Here is a 24,781-nt window from a genome sequence, read left to right on the forward strand (position 1 = left end):
TGAAAAATCAAAACCACAATAAGATATCACCTTATTCTCTTTGCAATAACTATTATCAAAACAAATGAACAAAAACTTTAGAAACAAGTGGTGGCATGAATGTGGAGAACTTGGAGCCCTTGCGCATTGCTGGTAGGCATATGTGGTACAACCACTGTAAAACACTGTATGTCAGTTCCTTGAAAAATTAAAGACAGAATTACCATATGATAGGACAACTCCATTTCTGAGTATATTGAAAACAGTCTTGAAGAGATATTTGTAAACCCATGTTCATAACAGCATTATTCTCAGTTGCCAGAAGGTGGAAATGACATAACCCCATTGACAGATGAATGTGTAAACAAAATGTGGCATATACATATGATGGAATATTATTCAGCTTTAACAAGGAAGGATATGCTGATACATGTTTCCACATGGATGAACCTTGAGGACATTATGCTGAGTGATTTAAGCTGGATGCAAAAGTGTGATTCCACTTATACAAGGTACTGAGAATCATTAAATTTATAGAGACAGAAAGTAGAATGGTGGTTGCCAGGGGATTAGGAGAAGGGTGAATAGTGAATGGGGAGTTACTGTTTTATGAATATAGAGTCTGAGTTGCAGAAGATGAAGAGTTCTGGAGATGGATGATAGTGGCAGGTGCACATTATTATGGACATACCATATGCCACAGAACTGTGTATTTTTAAATAACTAAAATTATACATTCTATGTTATATATTTTACTACAATTAAAAATGTAGCCTCCCTCCTTCCTCTGAATCATATTTTAAGATTTTATTTATTCATATGAGACAGAGAGAGAGAAGGGCAGAGGGAGAAGCAGGCTCCCCAATGAGCAGGGAGGACTCAACCTAAGACCCTGGGATCATGACCTGAGCTGAAGGCAGACACTTTGCTGCTTAGCCACCCAAGTACCCCATCTGAATCTTTACTCTCCAACCAGCTTTCTGGTTATCATTTCTCTTTATGTATAATTTTCCTGTGGCAAAAATACGTGGCTTAGTAAGCCCTACCCTGACAATTTCAAGGCTGACAACTAAACAGTTGTTCTGATTTATACATCAGGCTCTTGTAAGTATGAGTATCAAGGAACTACATCTTACAGAAGGATGACTGACAAAACTGGTATTACCAAGACTCAGACCCTAAAAAGCAGTAACAGTCAAGCGTAGACTCTAGGGAAGTCTTGGTTACCACTTCTCTAATAGCAAAAATGGCCTATTATAAAAAGCAATGCAGTTGTCGACTGCAAGATAGGCCTTGTTTTCCCTTCCTTTTTAGAAAACGAACTTTTAGTCAAAAATACCCAGGAATGGGCCACCTGGGTGGCTCAGTCACTTGAGCATCCAGCTCTGGGTTTTGACTCAGGTCATGATTTCAGGTATGGAGTCCTGCATCAGGCTCTGTGCTTAGCGAGGAGTCTGCATGAGATTCTCTCTCTCCTTCTCCCCTGCTCCTCCCTCAGTTCGCACCTGTGCATGTGCAGTCTCTCTCTCTCTCTCTCTCTCTCTCTCTCTCTCTCTCTCTCAAATAAATAAATCTTTAAAAAAATACCCAGGAATGATTTCCCAACCCACAGTTACTTTCTCTTCCTGTGTCAGGCAGGCAACTTTATAGAGTAAGAACTGGATAAAAAATTAGCACTGCTGTAGAAAGTCTCTGAAACTACCAAACTCCTCTGAAGCTAGTTCATGTGGAAACCGTGTCTTTCTTACGCTGCCAACATTGTGAAGGGAGAGTGAGAAAAATAGCACCATTCAACTAAGAAGCCAATTTTAAAAGAATAAGGTAGAAACCCTTCGCCTCCATATATTCTAGTCTTCTCAAGGCTAAGATAGGAGCTTCTTCCATGTGCTCTTCTGGATGTCCATTGTTGAGACATAATGATTCTCATATTGCATTGACACCAACAGTTTACTCTGTCTCTCACTGGAATGGAAGCAACATCACAAACTGTATCTTCAGTCTTTTTCCTTAGGGCTAGGGCTGTCCTGGCACATAAGAACACAATAACTCTTAGCCAGAAAAATAAACAGCACACTGCTGTGTTTCATTGACTCTACAATCCCAGTAATTATTAGACACTTCAATTGCAAGACCACTAAGAAAAAAAAAGTACAATCAGAAGATAGCAGGAGTTGTAAAACATTCCAGTGTTAGGGTTATTATCACCTTGATTTCAGGCCTGGAACAAGGGAGAGATGGCCACGAAAAGGTAGAAGACTAATTGGTATCACTTCGTAAATACAGATATGTGCACATACATTTATACAAACAAAAACCTTTTTTTAATTAGTTCGATTGGCCTCTCTATCTTGAGCTTTTCCTCTCAGACCAGATGTTGCTTCAGATTTTAAAGAATCACCCTCTTGTCTGAACTAGGTAACTAAAAATAGAGAGGAGGACTTGTCCCCATTTCTTAGCTATGGTTATATTGTAAGGCTGAGTTCTAAAAAAGAGTATTATTTGTTGTCTCTACCAAGCCAGTTTAAATAATGAGGATCAGTGCATTAACGGGGAAATATTTTTGCCTCCAGGCAAGGCTGTAATAAAAGAAGCTCATTCATCTGTGGAGGGGAAACACATCACTACAAAAATTACTAGGTAATGAAAATTCTGGGCAGTCCCATGGCACTTTTAATCAGAAGATCTCAAAACAACCCCACCATGTCATCAACAAAGTCTTGTCATCAGCAGGATGCAAAGTGGAAAATGTCCCTTTCCATAATGTTAATACCATTAATCTAAGATTTTTAAGAGGTTAAGCAAATTAATAAAAAGCAAATAATAATGATGATGGTTATATACACAGATACATTTACATATAAATACATACACATACACAAATTTAATTTGATTGCATATGAAGTGAGATCATGTGTGAATATTTGATTGTAAATCCTCAGACACCATACAAGCAATAATAAGGAGCTGAGTTTCAATCCTGGCTCTACCACTTCCTCCCTCTGTGACCTTAGGCAAGTGTCTTACCTTCTCTAAGTGTCAGGGAATCATAAGAATATGCACCTCACTGTAACCAAGGTCCACGGGATGCTCCCTATAAAGCACTTAGAAGAATGGCTGGCATATGGCAAATGCTCTGTAAATATTAGCTTTCTCCATTTGAACTATAATAGGACGCCCATATACCACCCCCACAGGACCCACTTTTCCCATACAGCCTGGCCTTGGTTTTATAATGTTTTCATTTCATCACTCCCAGTTTGGTCTCCCTTTCCTCCTCATGCGGTCTGAGACCCATACAACTACTGCATTTGTTATCCCTTGTGGTCCTTTCTTCTTTGGTCCTCCCACTTCACCTCCCTGCTATTCTTTTTTTACAATATCCTCAAGCCTAGATCATTACAATGACCTCAACTCCAAGTCTTCTCAACTCTAACCCATCCTACTTATGAAATCCTAAGCATGACACTTCTCTGCCCAAAATTCTCAAAGCTTCAACACTGCCTACTAAGTTCACTTCTGACCATAGCATTCAAGACATCTCACTTTTGGCTTCAATCTACCTTTCCAGGTATCTCTCCAACTTAGCCAGTCTGATGTACATATCCCTAAGCTACATTCCCCCACATCCATGGTTTTGTTCATACAATTTTCTTTTATTGCAATGTCCTCCCATTCATCACTGCCATAAAAATCCTAACCCTCCTTCTAAATCAATCTCAAATTCCACCTCCACTACAGTGTACTTTTCCAACCTCCTTTGACCTATCTTATGTGTGTCTTGAGACACTTGTATTTAACCTTACATTGAGGTCAGTTCCATCATAAGGCCTGTGTCACCTCTGTAGTCTATCCATGACTTGCTCATACAAGTGGACAATAAATATGGATGCTACTTCACTGTGTTTAATTGGTTATATTTGAACATGCGTATTTACTTTGAGTCCCTGTGTCACATATGCCACTAAGACAGGAAGATAAAATCAAATCAACCCTTTGTATTCACTGCTATATTTAGCAATATAGGGTGGGTCCTGGGTTGTTCGAATCTCTACCCAACAGAACCTTCCAGCTCATAAAACCAGTACATCATTGGGTCTTTTAAGATGCAATAAATAAAAACTCGGCCAGGATGTCCACTCAGCCTACTATGATACCGCTAACAATATCTTCATCTGGACGTGGATACAAACTGAAAATTGAATAATACGTGTTTTTGCTTTTGTTTGTTTGCTTGTTTTGGGTTTTGATTTAGTGATGCTGGGTGGGGAGGAGAACCAAACCACTACAGTGCTTTTTTTTAAAGATTTTATTTATTTATTCATGAAAGACACAGAGAGAGAAAGGCAGAGATGTAGGCAGAAGAAGAAGCAGGCTCCAGGCAAGGAGCCTGATGTGGGACTTGATCCTGAGGCCGCGGGATCATGCCCTGAGCCAGGGGTATTCACTCAACCACAGAGCCAGGTGTCCCCAAACCACTACAGTTCTTGCTATAACAGAGTGAAATCTTCTGTCCAATCTCAAAATAGAAAGATTTAGACAATAGGGATAAGCTTCAGTAATTTAAGATAAGCCTGTAGAATATCAGATGAAATTATTTTTAAAAACATGTGTTAACCTTATCTTCACTGTTTAGCAGTTTTCAGTACTAATGAGGCCTCTTGATCAGCAAGTCAGACAAAATATGATTTGTTAAACTAGATGGAAAACAGTGATTTTTGAAAATTGGAGTATCTTAGTAATGGATCCACAAAGACTTCTCAGTTTTTTAAGTCTGGTCCTAAGCTACTTGGCCAGGAATATGACCGAAAAATGCTCAAGAGGTATCTCTGGAAAACAGCATTCAAGAAACCCTGTCTCTTGAGATTACCAAGAACTTCAGCATGGCTGTATAGCTCAATACAATCAGAATAGTCAACAATTAAAATTCGGTATTGCCCCCAACAAGAAGACAGGTAAATAAATATCTCAACATGATGCCTTTGGAGAGCAGCACTTTTTTTTTTTTTTTTTTTGAAATAGCTTCATTCTCCTGCCTGAGTTGGGAAACTGTTGCAGGAACACCCATATTACAAATAGTTTTACAGGTTGGTTCCTTTCTTTGCTACTATATATACAATGATCATCATTTCCAAATTTTCCCAAACTGCCTTGGTACCATTTTAAGTAGGGGAAATTCCTTAGTTCTATAATTAAATCTTTTATATTGTAGATTTTCATATAAATAAACTCATGTACCAGTTAAAAAAAAAAAAAAGAAAAACAAAACAAAAAAGCTTTCCCAGACTACCTTACCCCTAATCTCCTGTTGAGACACTGTTGACTCCGAAGCACCATGGGCAGTTAATTAAAGGCCAGTTTTGGCCATTGCTAAGGCCCCAGTGCTTATTGTTATTTACATCCCTTTACATCCTTTGAGGTCCTTATGAGAATTTAAAAGGCTTTACACACTTCCTCTCACCAATAAGAGTTCCCCTCAACATACTATTCACTAACATTAAACAAGTTTGTTTCCTGAAGGCATCCACCAAATGATAAGAACTCTCCTCCAATACCATTCCTTCTATAATAGCATTGGGAAAACTCACCGCTGGCATTTCAATAATTGATGGTCTGGGGATAGAAGTCTGGAAAGTAACTGCCTCACAGTCCAACTTATCTTCTGGGCTCCCAGGAGAATCTTCAGGGGTCTCAGCAGGCTGGTTGACAGTGTGGTTACTTGAATTCAGATTTGTGCTGCCATTTTTCTCTGAACGGATGCCAGAATCTCGCCTTTTCTCGGGAATTCCTTCTTCCCCTTTTGAGTGACTTGCATGTCTGCTCGCTTTGGCCATGGGCTGAATATAGATGGTGGAATGAGTATCAGCTGTGCTGGGCTGATCAAAGGGTGCATTCTCCCTTGTGTTCCCAAAACAAGCAAGCAGAGCTGAGCATGGAAAGGGATGCATCCTCCTAGATGGAGATTTCAGTCTTTTGGTGAACCTTGCTTTCCATGTGGACATGACCTGCAGGGAAACATTGTAAAGTTCAAAGCAGGAAAACTTTCCAGGGGTTCACATCACCTCCAGTTTCCTGATAGTAACTATTTCCTTGCCTGAAGAGAAGGGCTTTCTAGTGGTTACTCCTAAATAGAAGATTAGGAGATGGCAGTGCCACCCTCCCTTGGAGTCATTTAGCAGCCAACTCCCCTTCGGGAAGCGTCTGTCGCGGGGCAATTTCACGCTCTTCCTTCCTTGATGCTGTCAGTGGCTAAAGAAAGCTGTCTGTGAGGCATGTGTTGGCTTGGGTTACAGTCCCTCAGCAGGGCAGACGCTTCAGTGTAAGGTAGTGCCAAGTAAAAAGACAGTTGCTTCAGGTTACCTTGAACGCATAAAGATAATGTAGCCTGATAGCGTCTGCCATAATAGCGTCAGCCTGTGTATCAATAACATCATAACAGCAGCATAACCTTCTTCGATTACTCCCTTCAAATATTTATTCTCCCAAACAAAACAAACACCACTCAGTTATCCATCACAAATGAGGACCCCTAGAGGGTCCTCGACCCTGGCAGCTGTTTCATTATTAAAATAGGAGGTAGATTTGAATCTTTTGTCTGGAGAGCTCCATGTTTGGGTTTGATGTCACAGATGCTTTCCTGGATCTTTTCTGAATCTTCCTCAAACAAGCTTCCTGGCTTTAGGATCCATATTCCTCCTCTGGTAACTATAATTGAGTCTTTATTAATTTGCTTTTTCACTACCCATGCTAAGTCCATGACTAATGTTCAACAACACTGAAACAAAAGAATAATTAGCTAAAATGAACAATTAACACAAGTATGTATGTATGAATGTGTATTCTGTTCATTTACTATGTATATTAATTTTGGAAAATAATCTCCTTTTGAACTTAGATCTGTTTTTTCAACACATTAATGTGTGAATGGTGAAAAATAATAAATTATAACCATATTCTGAGAATATGCTGAAAATTGACATTTTTTTCCTTAGCCAAGCATCTGCTAGAAATGTTGGAGAAAGATAATACTGTAATGGTTTTACCATTAATGATGACTTTCAGATCAAGATTTCAGGGTGTATTACCCATTCTAATTTATTCATTTTCTCTCTCTTTTAATTTAATGTCAAGATGTGCTCTTAAGCCCAAACAGGTGGTAGATACTATAGTACTAATCTCCCATTTCACAGAGACAGAAAATGATTCTTTGAAATTTCAAGATACTAATACAAGGTTATGCTATTGAGAAGAACTGGTAGAAAGTCTAAGATCACTGCTACCCTATCTGATCTCTGAGGCTCACTCAACTTGACAATCATCTTATTGACATAACAGCTGTACTGGGAACATTGTAGTGAATGGGCAGTTATGGCCATCATACACCAGGTCAGATATAGCTTGAAGAAGGTGGATACAACATCAAATGCAGACTTTATTCTAGTCTTTAGCAAAATTTAGAAATATAATATAAAACGCTGCCATTACTGAAAGGTTACCATGTAGCAAGCCCTGTGCTAAACCACCTATACCAGACTTCCCAGTCGTGAGGGATCATTCTCCCTTTAATACTGAAGTATAAGCAGTGTAAATCCCTCTCTCCACGATAGCGGGAAGTCCAGGCTTTTAGTAGGCTCCTCAACCAAGTGTTCCTGAGAAGCCCTAGGAACTGTGTTTTGTTTCTCCTGCCGTGGTCACTATGATCCCCTCAGGCAGAGTGACTTTAAGATGCTTCCCTCACAGGCTCCTTTGTGGTCCCCTCCCTGCCAGGCGTGTTTACAGTAAAGCAAAGATGGCTTGCAGATGGCAAGAGGGAATTAAAAAGAAGTAAAAAAAATTCTTAAACTTGGTTTCATTCACTCATTCATTTATTTACTCAACTATATGGCAAACACTGTCTAAAACTAGAGAGACAGCAATTAACAATGCAGCTTTCAAGTGGCTACAGTTGGTAGGCTCCTGGGCAAAAAAGCTCTGAGCCCTCCCCAGACCTTTTGTATCTTCTCTTCTTGGTCCTGTGCTCAGGAACTCTGGCCAGAGTGCCAGCTCCAGCCCATGCAGGGCAGTGGCTTCTTTTTAGCTAGCATGGTAACTAAGTCTTACTAAAATAACAGTAGTAACAGATAATGGTTATTGAGTGTTTATTATCAGTCATGATTCTCAACAAATTAACTCATTTAATCCTCACAACCCTAGGAGAAAGGTGATATTATTCTCATTTTTACCCATTAGAAAAACAAGACACAGAAACTTAAGTAACTTGCCCAAGGTCACAGCATTGCTAAGGAAGAGAGCCAAGATTATGAGCCCAGGCAGCCTGGCCCCAGAGTTCATGCATTTAATCACTATACAATATCACTTTCCAAAACTACACACATGCTCCAAAGGGGAGCTTTCCAACAGCCTTCAATCCAACACACTACCTCTAGAAATTTATTCTACAGATATACAATGCATAGAGATATATCCAGAAATATTCATTGCAGCAGTATTTGCAATCACAAAATTAACTGCTAATTAGTAGAAGACAGGTTAATACATATTTTAAAAATCCAAAAAAAAAAATCCAGACAATTTTACTTTATGCAGCTATCAAAAAGAATGATGTAGAGACTGCAGGTTTAATATGGTATGCTAATTAAGCACATGTATTTATATCCTCTTTCTGAGAAATTATTAAGATAATAGTAATGGAATTTTTTAAAGACTTAAGTTCACAAAGAGAATAGGAAGAAGGCTATTAACATAAAAAGAAAGCTCAATAAATTCCTATAAAACAAAAATCAGATGAAATATTAATTAATGAAAAAAAAAACCAAAAAAAACAGAAAGCCAGCATGGAACAGCCATATAATACAACCACATGGAACCTCTTGACTTGGGCAACAGGTACAATGGAACTTAAGAAAAGTCCTGAAGGACACTTGGGGTGGCTTAGTCGGTTAAGTGTTTGCCTTCGGCTCAGGTCATGACCTCAAGATCCTGGGATTGAGTCCCACATCGGGCTCCCTGCTCAGTGGGGAGTCTGCTTCTCCCTCTACCCCTCCTCCCCCACTTATGCTCTCTCTCTCTCTCTCTCTCTCTCTCTCTCTCAAATAAAATCCGGAAAAAAAATTATATATTAAAAAAGAGAAGGCCTGAAAATATGGGATTAATTGAAGATCTATGAAAATCAAGTTTCTGCTCTTTTTTGTGGTGCCTCCGAGGCAGTATGCTGCTTCAGGATGAAGCTGAACATCTCTTTCCCAGCCATTGGCTGCCGGAAATTCATTGAAGTGGATGATGAGCACAAACTGCATACCTTTTATGAGAAGCATATGGCCACAGAAGTTGCTGCCGATGCTCTGGGCAAGGAATGGAAGGGTTACATGGTGCGAATCAGTGGCGGCAATGACAAACAAGGCTTCCCCATGAAGCAGGGTGTCTTCACCCACGGCCGCGTCTGCCTGCTGCTGAGTAAGGGGCATTCCTGCTACCGACCCAGGAGGACTGGAGAGAGGAAGCTCAAATCTGTTTGGGGTTGCATTGTGGATGCCAATCTCAGTGTTCTCAATTTGGTTATTGTGAAAAAAAGGGGAGAAGTATATTCCTGGGCTCACTGATACTACTGTGCTTTGTCGCCTGGGGCCCAGAAGAGCCAGCAGAATCTGAAAGCTTTTTAATCTGTCAAAAGAAGATGATGTCCACCAGTATATTGTTAGAAAGCCCCTAAACAAAGAAGGTAAGAAACCTAGAACCAAAGCACCCAAGATTCAGCGTCTTGTTACTCCACGTGTCCTCCAACACAAACGTCGGCGTATTGCTTTGAAGAAATAGCATACTAAGAAAAATAAGGAAGAGGCTGCAGAATATGCTAAACTTTTGGCCAAGAGAATGAAGGAGGCCAAAGAAAAACTCCAGGAACAGATTGCCAAGAGACAGAGGCTGTCCTCTCTGAGAGCTTCTACCTCTGAGTCCAGTGAAAAATGAGATTTTCTAAGAGTGACAAAATAAATAAGATCAGACACCAAAAAAAAAAAAAAAAAAAAAAGAAAGTCAAGTTTCCTATACCTTCCTGTACCAGCAAGCAGGCTACAAAATGAGTGGGTGAATAAATAAAATAAGTAAGTAAGTAAACATGAATAAATAAATAAAAGTTACGGTGTGGAGTAGTCAGGGTCTTATTTAAACATATCTTTAAAAACCGGGATCCCTGGGTGGCGCAGCGGTTTGGCGCCTGCCTTTGGCCCAGGGCGCGATCCTGGAGACCCGGGATCGAATCCCACATCAGGCTCCCGGTGCATGGAGCCTGCTTCTCCCTCTGCCTGTGTCTCTGCGCCCCCCCTCTCTCTCTGTGACTATCATAAATAAATTAAAAAAAAAAAAAAAAAAACACCTTAAACATATCTTTAAAAACTGCCTAATTGGGGCGCCTGAGTGGCTCAATCAGTAAGGTGTCTGCTTTCTGCTCTGGTCATGATCTCAGGGTCCTGGGATTGAGCCTCCAAGTCAAGCTCTCTGCTCAGTGGAGAGCCTGCTTTTCCCTTCCCCTCTGCCTGCCCCTCTGCCTACTCTCTCTCTCTCTCTCTCTCTCTCTCTCTGTCAAATAAGTTAATTAATTAACTAACTAAAAAAACCCTGTTTAATCAGTTCTTGCCTAAACTATTTGATGAACTGTCTAAAGAACTAACAAGGATAACTAGCCTGGATGTCACTATCCAAGAATAAAGGCCTTCTGCTGCTTTATTTCAGTCCTGACATTATAGCCGAGAGTTTTCTGTCCACTTAAAGTGAACCCATAAGTTAGTGAGTCTCATCAACGTTTAGAGTTCCCAATCTTCAAACTCTTCCCTCATGTGAAAATACAAATAGATCATAAGACATTTGAGAACTGCCAACATCAATAAACAAGGAAAAATAAAAGATCCTAGCAAGGAAGAATGAGGGAATGGCAGTGGGGTAGGCAGCAACATCTGCCATTAAAAGTATGGTACAAGTATGCAGCTGGATTCTGAACAATGGGAGGAGAGTAAGGAGGGAGACTCTTTGCAGTTTGACACTGGGAACATTCTCTTTGGGTGCCATACAAGAGGTGATGAGGGCCCCAGAGAATTTGAAAACATTAATTTGCTCTGCCATGAAAACTGTTTACATAGCTATCATAATATAAGTACTATTCCAATTTTTTCAAGTTTTAGAATTAATATACAGACCAAGAGTTGCATACTGGTTACTCTCACGCAAAATTAGGCCTAAAGATGTGTTTTGTTTGGCTCATGACATTTAAAAAAATTTATCACATCACTGTTAGATCACAGAAACTGCCACTCTCTGTATGTTTCACTGAGTCAGTTCACAAGTTTATGTAAACAGAACACTACAGACATTAGAGTTTGTGGTCTAGAGTGGGTATTTGTGGTTGGTCCCTCAGTATCTTTTCCTTCCTTTCTTTTGGTAACAGCATCCTGATTTCCTTTTGGGGAACTCCTTCTGTCCTTTGGGTAGAACTTTGGGCCTGGTTCCAGAAATGGGAGTTAGGTAATCAACATCCAGAGCCCCTGATCACAGTGATGGGTTCAAAGATATACATGAGAACACATTGTTCCAATCAGGATAAATCCCAAAATTTGGCTTGGAAGAAACTTTCTCATCTTCTCACTGATTAAATCAATTTCAACTTGAGAAAGTATAAGACTGGAGCAGCTGCCAACATCTTGTGTCCTTGAGAGAGCTTTTCCAGGATGGAACCAGCACAGGGCAGAATTTTAGAGATGTAGAGAAAAAAACGGGTCCCGAAAATGCTAAGTTTTGCATAAGCCACATTTTCCCCTGGATTTCCTTTATTGTTCCATTTGCATGAGCTGAGTTTTCTGTCACTTGCTACTAAGAGTCCTAATCAGTATATGACCCACAGGTACCAACAAATCACAGAAGATCATTATGGTTACAGAATAGGGTGAAAACATTATCCACTTGACAATACCAAAGTAAAGGAAGAGCTGAGAGATTCTGAGAAAGGAAAGGTTGTGAGATGTTGAGAGAATAGGTTTGCTAATATTCTTACATTTCAAAGTCAGAAGGACTCCCTATGGTTGATGCAAAGAGGAACAGTTAATGTGTGGTGTCTGAGGCTGCTGAGGTGACCAGATGGGGAATTGAGATAGAGATCGAGCCACACCGGGAAGATATAGGGCAGAACTAAATGCTCACCTGTCTTACTAGAAAATTTATGGTAATGTCTAGAATTGGTAAAGACAAAACCATATTAGCGGGATAAATGGTCATCTATCATACCTGAATGTCAATAGATAATATTTCAACTCAATAAATTAAGAAACAGAAGCATAAACATGTTACTTATGATATGGTGCTATCCACCAGAAAACCAAAGACTGAAACAGGTAAAAAAAGGTTGCCTTTAAGGAAATAAGGATAGAGGTGAGGATGTGAGGCAGATGAGTCTCTTCTATTATAAATCTTTATATATGGTTTAAACTTAAATCATATCTATTATTCTAATATGTTTTTTAAAAGAAAGGAATGTAGTAATTTGCATATGGCAATATGAAAAATATCCAAGATATGTTTTGAATGACAAAACCAAATTGAAAAACAAGGTATATGGTTTGCTTCAAATTGTATTAAATATTTGCACACATCTATAAATATGCCTATCTAAATATATACATGTATGTGTTTATACTTATATAGAAAGTTTATGGAAATATGTCTAAGAAGTATCTGCCTCTAGAGAGAGGGCACTAAACATCTGGCTGGGAGGAAAACACTTCTCATGGTATGTCCTGTTTGACTTATTTTTAACCATATGTAAATATTAATTTTTCAATTTAAAAAACCTGGCATAGAAACATTCCAGGGTAACATGGCACCAACATAATTATTTCTAGGCAGGGTCACAGATAAAAGTCAAAGGTTTGGTTCAAGTGATCTCTCTAAAGAGAAGACTAACAAGGCTTAGGTCTTAACCTAAGAGTGAGTAAAGTCATTTGGTGCCACTGTCAGAATGCCTTAAGAATATTAGTCATTTACCATATAGAACTCATAGGTGTAACACTAACAATGGGACTCATTTATTCAAACGATGTTTATTGAGAAGCCATGACATAGCAGATTCTGAGTTAGGGGCTACTATGGGGATATGAGCACACAAGACGGGATTCTTGCTTGCTTAGAGTTCAAAGGCCAGTGGGGCATGTAAGCAAGTATGCTAAATACAATAAGGGAAACCTACTGGCCTCCAGAAATGACATAATAACTTGTGTGGGGAAGGATAGCTGCCCTCACAGTCCATGTCCTTGTCTGCTGATACTCACTTTCTCCTTGGGAATCCTACTTATCAGTATCTTGCCACAACAACCTTGGGAGGCACTGCCCTCCCCTTTACACATACAGCCCAAGAAAAGGCACACCTGTCCCTTCTCCTCCATAGTTCAACTGGTACTAGTATATGGTTCTGATGATTCACTTTACATATCAAGTTGACTGGGTGAAAGGATGCCCAAATGGCTGGTTAAACAATATTTTTGGATGTGTCTATGAAGATGTCTCTGGAAAAGTTTACCATTTGAAGTAGGGGGTTGAATAAAGACCACCTTTTCCAAAATGAGTGGATATCAGCCAATCCACTGAGGGCTGAAATAGCACAAATAGGCAGAGGAAAGGCAAATTTGCACTCTGCTTGAGATGAGACATCCATCTTCACCTACCTTTGGGTATCAGTGCTCCTGCTCTTGATTTCGAGATTTAGATAGGGATTCACACATCAGCTCCCAGATTCTCAGGCCTTGGGATAGACTGAATTATACCACCAGCTTTCTCAGTTCTCTGCCTTGCAGACAGCAGATCATGGGACCTCTCAGCCTCCATGACTGTGTGAGCCAATTGCTACAGTAACTCTCCCCTTATGTCTATCTATCTGTCTAGTAATGACCATTTTACCCCCTCAAGTTCATCTAGACGCCTTAGAGACCAGGCTCAAGAGACAAGACCCTGAGAAAGAGAAAGGAGCTCTCTCCTTCCTGAGAGCTCCCTCTCTAGGCACTTCCTGTACCACTGTGACTGACACTGGAAATATTCCCTGCCCTGAGAAGACTCCCCTTGCCCTTAGGTGGTAGCCCATGTCCCAGCAAGACAAATAATCCCAACAGAATTCAAGGGTCCCATATGAGTCCCTGAAAGTAGCAGGAGGAGCCAGCCTCCTTCTAAGTGTTGAGAAAGGAAGGTGACCCAACCAAGAGAGGCATGGCAAGAAGATGCAGGAAACAGGTAACTCAGGTGTAAGACCCACAAACACAGCCATAGTTCTAGATGAGGCCAATGTCATTGTTTGATTTCACATCCTCCTCCTTTCCTCATATTTATTTTAAAATCAAAATGAATTAAAATGGGGGTTAAACTTCCTTGTTGTTAAACATTTCTCAAACATTTCTTTCTTTCTTTTTTTCCTCAAACATTCCTGAGACTGTTGAAAATGACCTGCATGTTGCAGAACTAGATTTGACTGTCATGGGATGTGCCTCAAACTAAGACTGGCCTACCTTCACATTTCCAGAATTTTCTTTACCCTTCTTTGTAATCCTCACGAAGAAATCCTGCCTAATTACAATGTGATCTTCCCTAGAAAGCATAAGCAAAAGCTTGCCTGCTTTCCATTCAAAAGCACAGCTGAAATTCAAAGGGCTAATGTGTCAGGTAGACTGAAGAAAGCAGACGTTCTCTGTTCAATGCTCAGTAAATCTCTAAGCTTCAGGATTATATTTATATCATTATAGCTTCCACCAGTACTTCTGAGGTAATACTGATCTATCAGGTTCCTAATTAGATTCCTTCAATGGGCCCCTAATCTTTGGGTGGATTCAGAGATTCCCCACATGGGCCCATTTCCCAGCCCAGTTTATGTTCCACTTCATGTTCCACAGCCTGCCACATGGGCCCATTTCCCAGCCCAGTTTATGTTCCACTTCATGTTCCACAGCCTGCCACTCAGAGAGGTGTTTTCACCCCCAACCCCCTGGGGTGGGAGTGGGGACAGCTGTAAGAACAGGCAGTGGGTATTGATGGCAGTGGTGGTGAGTGAATAAAGACAGATGGAGTTATATCCTTATGAGAGTGGCTAGTCCATCTCCTGATACAGTCATTAGGATGTCTTATCCATAGGTAATGTCTAGATATCCATAAAGTTTTGCTCCAGCAGTTTCAGAGTAAAAAAGCATCTTCCCTAAACCACAGGTGTTACGTCCTTTCCAAGTAGCTGCACCTTGACCATGGTTCATCCTGTACTCCCATCCCTCCTCACTTAAAATTCACAGCCTCTGGCAATTCCCCTTCTCTTTGGCAGTGGGTGTGCCAGTTTTCTTGCATTGTATACCACAGGCAGGTGGTCACAAAGGAATGAGGAGGGCAGGTCCCCTGGTAGGTTGACCACAAACTAAAAATCTTTATACTCTACTAATTAAAAAAAAAAAAGATTATAAAGCATCCTATATGATCTAATTTGTTAAAGAGACACTGAATTTGAAATAAAAAATGAATATATTTCCTGACATGGTTCAAAGCTCTCTACTCTTAAGTTCTAAGCAACTAAAGAATATTGAAATGACAGTAAGAGAATTTAACTAAAATAACAGTAAAATAAGACCTTAGCTCTGGCTGCTCTAAAAAAAATAATATCAACTGGATGGTTTAAACAGCAGACATTTATTGTCTCACAGTTCTGGAGGCTGGGTAGTCCAAGGTCAAGGTGCCAGGCAATTCAGTTCCTAGCTTACAGATGACTGCCTTCTCACTGTGTCCTCACATAGCAGAGAGACAGAGTGAGTGTGAGCCAGCAAGCTCCAGTCTCTCTTCCTGTTCTTTCAGGGACACTAATCTTATCTTGGAGGATCCCCTCATAACCTCGCCTAAACCTAAATAACCTCAGAAAGGCCCCATCTCCAATACCATCATATTGGGGGTTAGGGGTTTGGGAGAACACAAACATTCTGTTCACAACAATAATCTAAAGGGTTTAAATCCATAAGGACAAAAAGGACAGAAAAAGAGAATAGAAGACAAGAAATAGAGGAAGCTGGTAGAAGAGCGCTAATTGTCCTTACTGACTGAAACCCACATATCCAAGGATACAAGATGGTAAACAAGTTAATCTCCATTGAACCACCCTTCCACCCAACTCTCCACTTCCCCACTCCTTTCAAAGGTTTAGAAATTGGGAACAGAAAGTAATCTGGGGGTTGCAAGGAGTGGGGGATTATTTGGGATTTTTTTTTTAAGTTTGTATGTTTGTTTGTTTATGAGAAACACAGAGAGAGGCAGAGACAAAGGCAGAGGGAGAAGCAGGCTCCATGCAGGGAGCCCCATGTGAGACTCGATCCCAGGACTCAATCCCAGGACTCCAGGATCACTCCCTGGACTGAAGGCAGGCACTAAACCGCTGAGCCACCCAGGGATCCCCCTATTTGGGAATTTGTTAAAGAGCACTTAGACACCATGTCTTTTCTCTAACCCAGGCAGCCAAGTTGCTGCTCTCCCCCGACCCCAGCCCTGCCCTCCACCCCCAGAGAAGACTGTTACTCTCCAGAGGAATTGAATCACAAAGTTTGTGGGCTTGGGCCAGGGGAAAGAGGAAAGCATGGGAATGAAGATAAGAGAGAAGACAGGAAAAAAATTAAATCAACCCATGAGATTCAATATCTACTGAATAGAAATTCCAGAGAGAACATTGAAAATAATGGGTAAGAAATTACTAAGAAAGGAGGGAAGAACAACAGGAGGGAAGGAAAAAGAAAAAAAAATCACTATCAGCATGTCATTGTCTTTCTCCAAGTCATTGATTTTCTCCAGTTTTAGCTATCTAATTCCATATTCCTTATAATTAATAATTCCCAATTTTCAAAATATGTCTAAAACATTGCACTCACACGTACCTCCAGTGCCATCACTTCACTAGCTCTGATCCCTAGTCCATGCTAATAAAAAGTTAAGCAATGGTAATATAGCTGCACACCAGGGGTTGTCACTGCTCCGTCATCACGGAGCTATGCAACTATTGCCAGATGGCTGGTAGATGATCCCCCATCAAAATTCAATTCTGGGGGAGGTGGCTGGGGGGATGGGATAAGTGGGTGATGGACACTAAGGAGAGCACCTGATGGAATGAGCACTGGGTGTTATACTAGATGTAGGCAAATTGAATTTAAATTTTAAAAAAATTCAATTACAGAATCTGTTTCCTAGAACCACACCACCAACCAATTCTTCAGGTTGGGTTTGTTGGCAAGCAGTCTGAGTTGGAGATTGATGTGTGGAAAGCTTATCAAGGAGTACTTAATACTTAAATAATTTTAATTAATAAGTGATATACAAATCTCTGATCTGTAAACACACCACCTCTCAATTGTTGTAATACATGAAAAGCTCAGGGAATTATGATGCATATGAATTTAGATGGTGAAGAAATGACCCAGATGGACCAACAGTCCTGTCCTGGGTGTAGGGTCACTGAAAGTGTCTTGTCAGGAGCAGTTATGAGTTTTTCCAGGAGATATTTCTCTGTGAAGCTTTATCTTAGAGGTTCCCAGTTTCCCCCCTGCCTTTAGGAACTGGCTGTCAACTGATGAGTCTGCTTCTCTAAGATCATATCACCTTTACTAGATGATAAAATAAAAATAGAAGTCCTTTTGCTTTGAGTCTTGATATCCTTGGCTTTTTCTTCTTCCACCTGAATTAATTGTACTAATTAGAGGCATATTCAGGAGGTTTCAAGCCTCTTAGGCTAGCCTGAGGCTAGCTAACAGGCACTGTAAATGGATGCAACCAGCATCTATTAAATTTCCTCCCTGTTCACATTATCATGTTTCAAAGTCCCCTTCTCCACTGTCTTTGTAAACGTGTTTCCCTGCCCACTGGAAAGTTATGGCATCAGTTCTTAAAACCATCAGTTACGATGATTTAGCAGCAAGAGAAAGACAACTCAAGATAAAATGGTTTTAGCAAAGTAAGACATTAGTTGTCTTACATAAGGAATATAGAACTGGCTTCAGGCAAGGCTATACATAGAGCTCAAGTGTGTTTTCAGATCTGGGGGGCGTGAAGAGTATTACAGAAGCACTCAAGAGAAACATCTAATATAACTCTGAGGGGTCAAGCTTCCTAGAGCAGGTGACATCTACAGTAAATCCTAAAAAATGAGTAGGATGAATTATACAGGAAAAGAGAGAGATTGAGGGAAGTAAAAAAGGGACATTCCAGGTAGATGTGGAAGCACATGGTGAAGTCTGGAAGCAAGGAAAAGCAAAGTTCTTTTAGGGCATGGCCAGCCCTATACATGGCTGAAAGGTGGAAGAGGTGAAAAATAATGCTGTAACAGTAAGTGATGTATAGATGAAGTTGGTCTTCTGTCATGCTGAAAATATGAGCCTCCTGCTGAAGGCTCCGGGAAGCACTGAGAAGGACAACTTCAAAAATAGAAGGTGTCATGAAAACTGAGCCAGGAGAAATGTGAAATGAAGAACAGGCAGTCCTATCATCTGGTCTAATGATTGTGATGGTTTAAGGTAAAAGTGGATATAGAAGCACCCAGTCCTGAGAACTGCTTTCCCCACTCACTTTCCAGTTAACTACTTCTATAGGATTCACCAAATCCTAGACTACTAGTTGAATATTTTTAAATTGCTAGAATAGGAGTATTAGTAACAGAAGGCTTTGATCTGTGCCAACAAGAATCCCCGGGTGACAAGTATGAATCAACCATCCAATTTCATTGTCACAAAAAAAATAGAATTTATGGATAACCATGTAATATATCACCCAAACTCTTACAACTTTTTAAAAATCAGATGTCTTGAGTTACAATTTACATACCATTTCTAAATTCAAGTGTTTGTTTTGTTAAGTGATGATAAATGGCTAAAGAGATGTAAACACCACCCTAGTCAAGACATAGAATGTTGCCAGTACCCCTAAAACTTCCCTATGCCCCTTTTCAGTGAATCTCCTCATCCCATCCTTCAATTCTGACAACCACTGATTTCTCTGTCACAATAATCTGGACTTTTCTAGAATTTCATATCAACGGAATCATCTAAATATAATATTTTGTGCTTGGCTTCCTTCATTTAACTTTTGAGATTCATCCATGCTGTTAATTCCAGTGGTTTCTTTCTTCTTATCAGCAAGTAATATTTCATTGTTTGGAAATACCACCAGTTAATGTTTATTTTTTCCACGTGGCTAACTGTGCCAACACGGTTTATTGTAAAGACTATTTTTTTTATTCATTGAATTATTTCAGCATTTTTGTGGAAAATCCATTAATTATGCATGATTGGGTCTATTTCCAGACTCTGTTCTGTTCCATTGATATATATGTCTAAATTTATGCCAATAAAAATAAATTTAATAAACACTGTTCTGTTTACTGTAGCTTTATAGTAAGTCTTAAAATCATGTAGTATGACTTGTCCAGCTTTGTTCTTTATTTTCAAAATTATCTCATATACTCTAGCTCCTTCACAATTACATTAAATGTACCATCAGTTTGTCCATTTCTACCAAAAAACTTTACTGGGATACTGATTGGAATTGCACTAAATCCATAGATAGATTTGGGGAATATAGTAGGCTAAATAATGGCCACCCAAAGATGTCATGTCCTATTCTCTGGAACCTGTAGATGTTGCCTTTTATGGCAAAGACTTTACACATATGCTTCAGGATCTTGAGATGGGGAGATTATCCTGCATTATCTTGATGGGCCCTAAAAGCAATTATGTGTATCCTTGTTAGAGGGAGACAAAAGAAGACAGAAGAAAAGAGAGGCTATGCCTCTCAGAGAGGCAGAGATTAGGGGTGATGGAGCCACAAACCCAGAGATTACAGCAGCAACCAGAACCTATAAGAAGCAAGGAATGATCTCCATGAGAGCCTCTGGAGGGAGTGTGGCCCAGCCAACACTTTGCTTTCATCTCTAGGAAATGGATTTCAGACTTAAGGCCTCCAGAACTGAGAGAGAATATAAACTTCTCTTGTTTCATACCACCAAGTCTGTGGTAATTTGTTATAGCAGCTATAGAAAATTAATACATGGAAAATCAACATCTTAATAAAATTGAGCTTTCCAACCCAAGACCATAAAATATGTCTCCATTTATTTAGGTCTTCTTTCATTTCTTTCGATATTTTAGTTTTGAATGCACCAATCTTGCACATATTCTGCTAAATTTATCCCAATATCTTGCATGTTTTTTGAGGCTAGGTTATTTTTCTTTATTTATTTTTAAAGATTTTATTTGTTTATTCATGAGAGACACACAGAGAAGCAGAGACATAGGCAGAGGGAGAAGCAGTCTCTCTGCAGGGAGCCCGATGTGGGACTCGATCCCAGGACCTAGGATCATTCCCTGAACTGAAGGCAGACGCTCAACCACTGAGCCACCCAGGCATTCCATAAATATTTTTAAAATATCAACTTACGATTGTTTATTTTCAGGGACACATGGGTGGCTCAGCGGTTGAGCGTCTGCCTTTGGTTCAGGGAATGATCCTAGGTCCTGGGATCGAGTCCCACATCGGGCTCCCTGCAGAGAGCCTGCTTCTCCCTCTGCCTATGTCTCTGCTTCTCTGTGTGTCTCTCATGAATAAATAAATGAAATCTTTAAAAAATTGTTTATTTCCAGCCCATAGCGACATGACTGATTTTTGCATATTAACCTTAGACCTTGTGACCTTATTAAACTTATGTATTAGTTCTGGAAGATTTTTTGCTGATTCCTTAGGGTTTTATACTTAAATAATCATATCTGTGAATAAAAATTTTACTTCTTTCTCTCCAATTGATATGCCTTTTCCTGACCCTCACTCCTTATTGATTTGGCTAGGAAGTATAGTATAACACTGAATGAAAGTGTTAAAATGGATATTCTTGTCCTGTTGCTGAACTTGGGGGGCAGGGGGAAGTGTGCATACAGTCCTGTACTATATTATATTGTGTTAGCTGCGGGTTTTCTAACATTCTTCTATCAGGATGAGGAAGTTCTCTTCTATGTGTAGTTTGCTAAGAGTTTTTATCATGTCTGTGTTGAATTTTGTCAATTTTTTTGGCATATATTGAAATGCTCTACTCATTCTTTTCTAGTCTATTAGTATGGTGGATAATGTTGACTTTTGAATGGGAAATTAACCTTGCATTTCTGAAATAAATCCCAGGTGGTCAAGACGTATTATCCACTTTGTAATCTACTAAATTTGATTTGCTAAAATTTTGCAAGGGTTTTTTGTCTCTGTTCATGAAGGCTATTGGTCTATGATCTCTTTTTCTTGTAATGTTGATCAGGTTTTATAAGAAAATTATAAAGATTAAAGATTTCTGAGTCTTGGCCAGTACTCTAATGTTTTTAAAATTTTTATGAAGCATAATATCCATACTGAAAATGTATATATCATAAATGTACAGTTTAATCTATTTTTATAAATTGTACACACCCTTGTTAACTGGCACCCAGAACAAAAAGAATAGTACTAATGTCCCAGATCATCTCCTTGTGCCAGCTTCTTTTTACTACCCCTCCCCAAAGATAAATACTGTTTGACCTCCAACACCATAGATGAGTGTTGCCTTTTTTTTTTTTTAACTTTATGTAAATCCAATTGAATAGTCTGGCTTATTTCACTCAACATCATGTTGTTGGATTCATCCATTTTGTTGTGTGTAACCGTAGGTTGCTCATTCTCATTAGTGTGTAGTGAGTACCCTGTAGGGTCAATACAATAAAATACCTATTCTACCAGGAATTTGGGTAGCTCCCAATTTGGGTTCTATTGGGCATAGCCAAATATTGCGTTATGTCATAAATCATCACTAGTGTAGAAAAAATGAGCATGAGTATTAAAGAAGTTAAAATTTTAAAACTACTAAAAAATTGCAACTGAAATCAATCAACTTGCTTTAAATACTAAGTAAAGCAAAATGTCACCCATCCTTTCTTTACTCTCATAATGTAATGGTGCCTCCCACCAACCTCTTCTTTTTTTTTTTATTTTTTTAAAGCTTTTATTTATTCATGACAGAGAGAGAGACCCAGGCAGAGACCCAGGCAGAGGGAGAGGGAGAGAAGCAGGCTCCATTCAGGGAGCCTGATGTGGGACTCAGTCCTGGGTCTCCAGGATCACACCCCGGGCCGAAGGTGGTGCCAAACTGCTGGGCCACCAAGGCTGCCTCCACCCACCTCTTCTACCCATGCTGCTCTGTCTCTTCAAACTTATCATTCTATTCATGTTCTCTCTACCCTGCACCTCCTTCTCTCCTCTCACACTGCACTGGCCATATCCTCCTAACATTTAAAAGTTAAGTTGGGGGATGCCTGGGTTGCTCAGCATTCGAGCATCTGCTTTTGGCTCAGGGAGTAATCCCAGGGTCAGGGATTGAGTCCCCCATCGGGCCCCTGTGGAGAGCCTGCTTCTCCCTCTGCCTTTGTCTCTGCCTCTTTCTCATTCTGTCTCTCATGGATAAATGAATAAAACCTTAAAAAAAAAATAAAAGTTAAGTTGGGTGCTTGGGTGGCTCCATCAGTTAAGCATCTGACTCTTGATGTCAGCTCAGGTCTTGATCTCAGGGTTGTGAGTTTAAGCCCCACATTGGGCTCCATGTTTAGCATGGAGCCTGCTTTTAAAAAAAAAAATCTCAAGGCATTCCCATAAGTGAATGAACTCAAAATCTTACCCTTTTGGGTACCTAGTGGCAATGCACCTTCTAAATCTCTCTTGGGTATCCAGGATTTAAATATATTAGCTTTGTGTCTAAAACTTACTCATAGAGTGTTCCATTGGTTTAGCCTTTTTAGATCTCAGTCATTATCTCAGTTAGTTTCCAGGAATTTATATTTGCTCACACATTAAAGAAAGAAGCAGGCCTAATTCAGACCTAATTTCAGATATTACCTATGGTGACCAAGATCATAAGTAATTCCATGTACTTAAAAACTACTATTTAAGAAGGGAAATCATAATAAAGTCAAAGGAAAGCTGGCAACTCCTCACCTAATTCTCATCCAAGCTAAGAAACTGCTCAAAATACAAAAAAAAAAAAAAAAAAAAAACAACTTAAACTCTTTAGCAGTTAATGTGAAGAAGCAGCACTCTGTTCTCTGATCCTGAAACACTAACCTAATTGTTTTTAAAGATTTATTTATTTATTTGAGAGAGGGAGAGAGAGGACAAGTGGAGGGAGGAGCAGAGGGAGAAGCAGACTCCCCACTAAATTAGGAGCCTGACTTGGTGCTCTTGATCCCATGGGATCAGGACCTGAGCCAAAGGCAGATGCTCAACCACTGAGCCACCCAGGCGTCCCCATCACACTAACCTAATTTAAAATATACTTACATATTCTTATTGTAAGTACATATATTTTACATGTAAGCTTAAATTTACTATTTGTTTTAAATATGTGTTTATATTTTTACATGCAAATATAGAGAATATTCTGAAATACTTAGAACCAAAACACATCAGACATAGGTTACTAAAGTTTCCTTAAATTGTTCCTTTTCCTTTGTGACATGATTCTGCCTAAAATGCTAACAGGACCACTCAAATTAAATTTTTAATTATTGATTATGTGTTTAATATTACACAGCCTAAGAAAATAAATATTGAAAACTTTTATAACTTCACTTTCCTAAGACCAATATAATGTCTAGACTTTTTATTTAAATATGTTTTCCTACATGATAGACTAAATGCAATTTAATAATCCTATTTTCTTCACTTATAGCATAAGTATTTCAGACTGCCACCAAGTCTTCACATCATTATTTCTAGTAGCTATCTGTTCTATGTTGTATGGCTACTTTCTGTTTCTCAGTATAATAAGCATTCTGGGAGAATTTTCATGAATACAGACTTTTCTCTGTAGTTTAGATTATCCTACTAAGAGAGTAGCACAAATAATATAAATATTTTCATGGTTCTTGAAATTTGTTATGTCTTCCCCTGAAAGAGTGCATTTTATTTCTTCTTAATAGTAGTCACAGGACTCCCTGGCTAAGAAAGATGCAATAAGCAAAAGGTTGCAATACAGATTTTGCTAGTCAGTAATTGAACTTTTAAAAAAATGTGACTCAAATGATAGGTTTTGAAAATATGTTTATTTTATTAAAGATAATAAAACATGCATTAGGTTTCTTTGACATTCAGAGAGATAAAAAGGAAAAATGGGAAGCAAAATTAGACCACAATTTACCTGCTTGGATTACTCTGGTTAACATATATATTTTTTTTAAGTTTATGATAGTCACAGAGAGTGAGAGAGAGGCAGAAACACAGGCAGAGGGAGAAGCAGGCTCCATGCGCCGGGAGCCCGACGTGGGATTCGATCCCGGGTCTCCAGGATCGCGGCCTGGGCCAAAGGCAGGCGCCAAACCGCTGCGCCACCCAGGGATCCCTCTGGTTAACATATTTTAATAAAAGTAATAAGTGTATTCAGTTACAGTTAGAAAATGCAAAGTTCATAGAACAAAAATGCCAGATCAATGCTTCAGTCCTTTCAATCCTTCTTCCCAGAGCTATTTACAGCTCAAATTTTAGTTCAAAATATTAAATGTATCATCTCTCTGGGGCAAAAGGAAGAATTTGAAACCATAGTGAAAAAGGAGAAATGGGGTGGTTATTGTTCAATGGGTACAGAGTTTAATTTTGCAAAATGAAAAGTCTTCTGGAGATGGAAGGTGATGGTGGTTGCACAACAATGTGAATGGACCTAATACCATGGAACCAAACACTGAAAAATTATTAAGATCATTGCCCCTAATATGAGAAT

At 39.4% G+C, this 24,781-nt stretch overlaps 1 protein-coding gene and 1 pseudogene across 1 annotated transcript in view; one reads left to right on the forward strand and one right to left on the reverse strand.

Moving 5' to 3' along the window:
• Positions 1-4,323: 4,323 nt before the first annotated feature.
• Positions 4,324-24,781, reverse strand: part of CDNF (cerebral dopamine neurotrophic factor) — a 67,884-nt gene continuing 47,426 nt past the window's right edge. Inside the window, exons 1-2 of the mRNA XM_055332578.1 lie at positions 6,337-6,382; positions 4,324-5,981 (exon numbers count right to left, since the gene is read on the reverse strand). Of these exons, the coding sequence (XP_055188553.1) occupies positions 5,400-5,981; positions 6,337-6,378 (624 nt within the window). The 5' untranslated portion in view covers positions 6,379-6,382 and the 3' untranslated portion in view covers positions 4,324-5,399. Of the gene's footprint in view, positions 5,982-6,336 lie in introns of the transcript that reaches the window.
• On the forward strand, positions 9,198-9,942 carry LOC129514032 (40S ribosomal protein S6-like; annotated as a pseudogene).

Source organism: Nyctereutes procyonoides, unplaced genomic scaffold (assembly GCF_905146905.1).
Source record: "Nyctereutes procyonoides isolate TBG_1078 unplaced genomic scaffold, NYPRO_anot_genome, whole genome shotgun sequence".
NCBI lineage: Eukaryota > Metazoa > Chordata > Mammalia > Carnivora > Canidae > Nyctereutes > Nyctereutes procyonoides.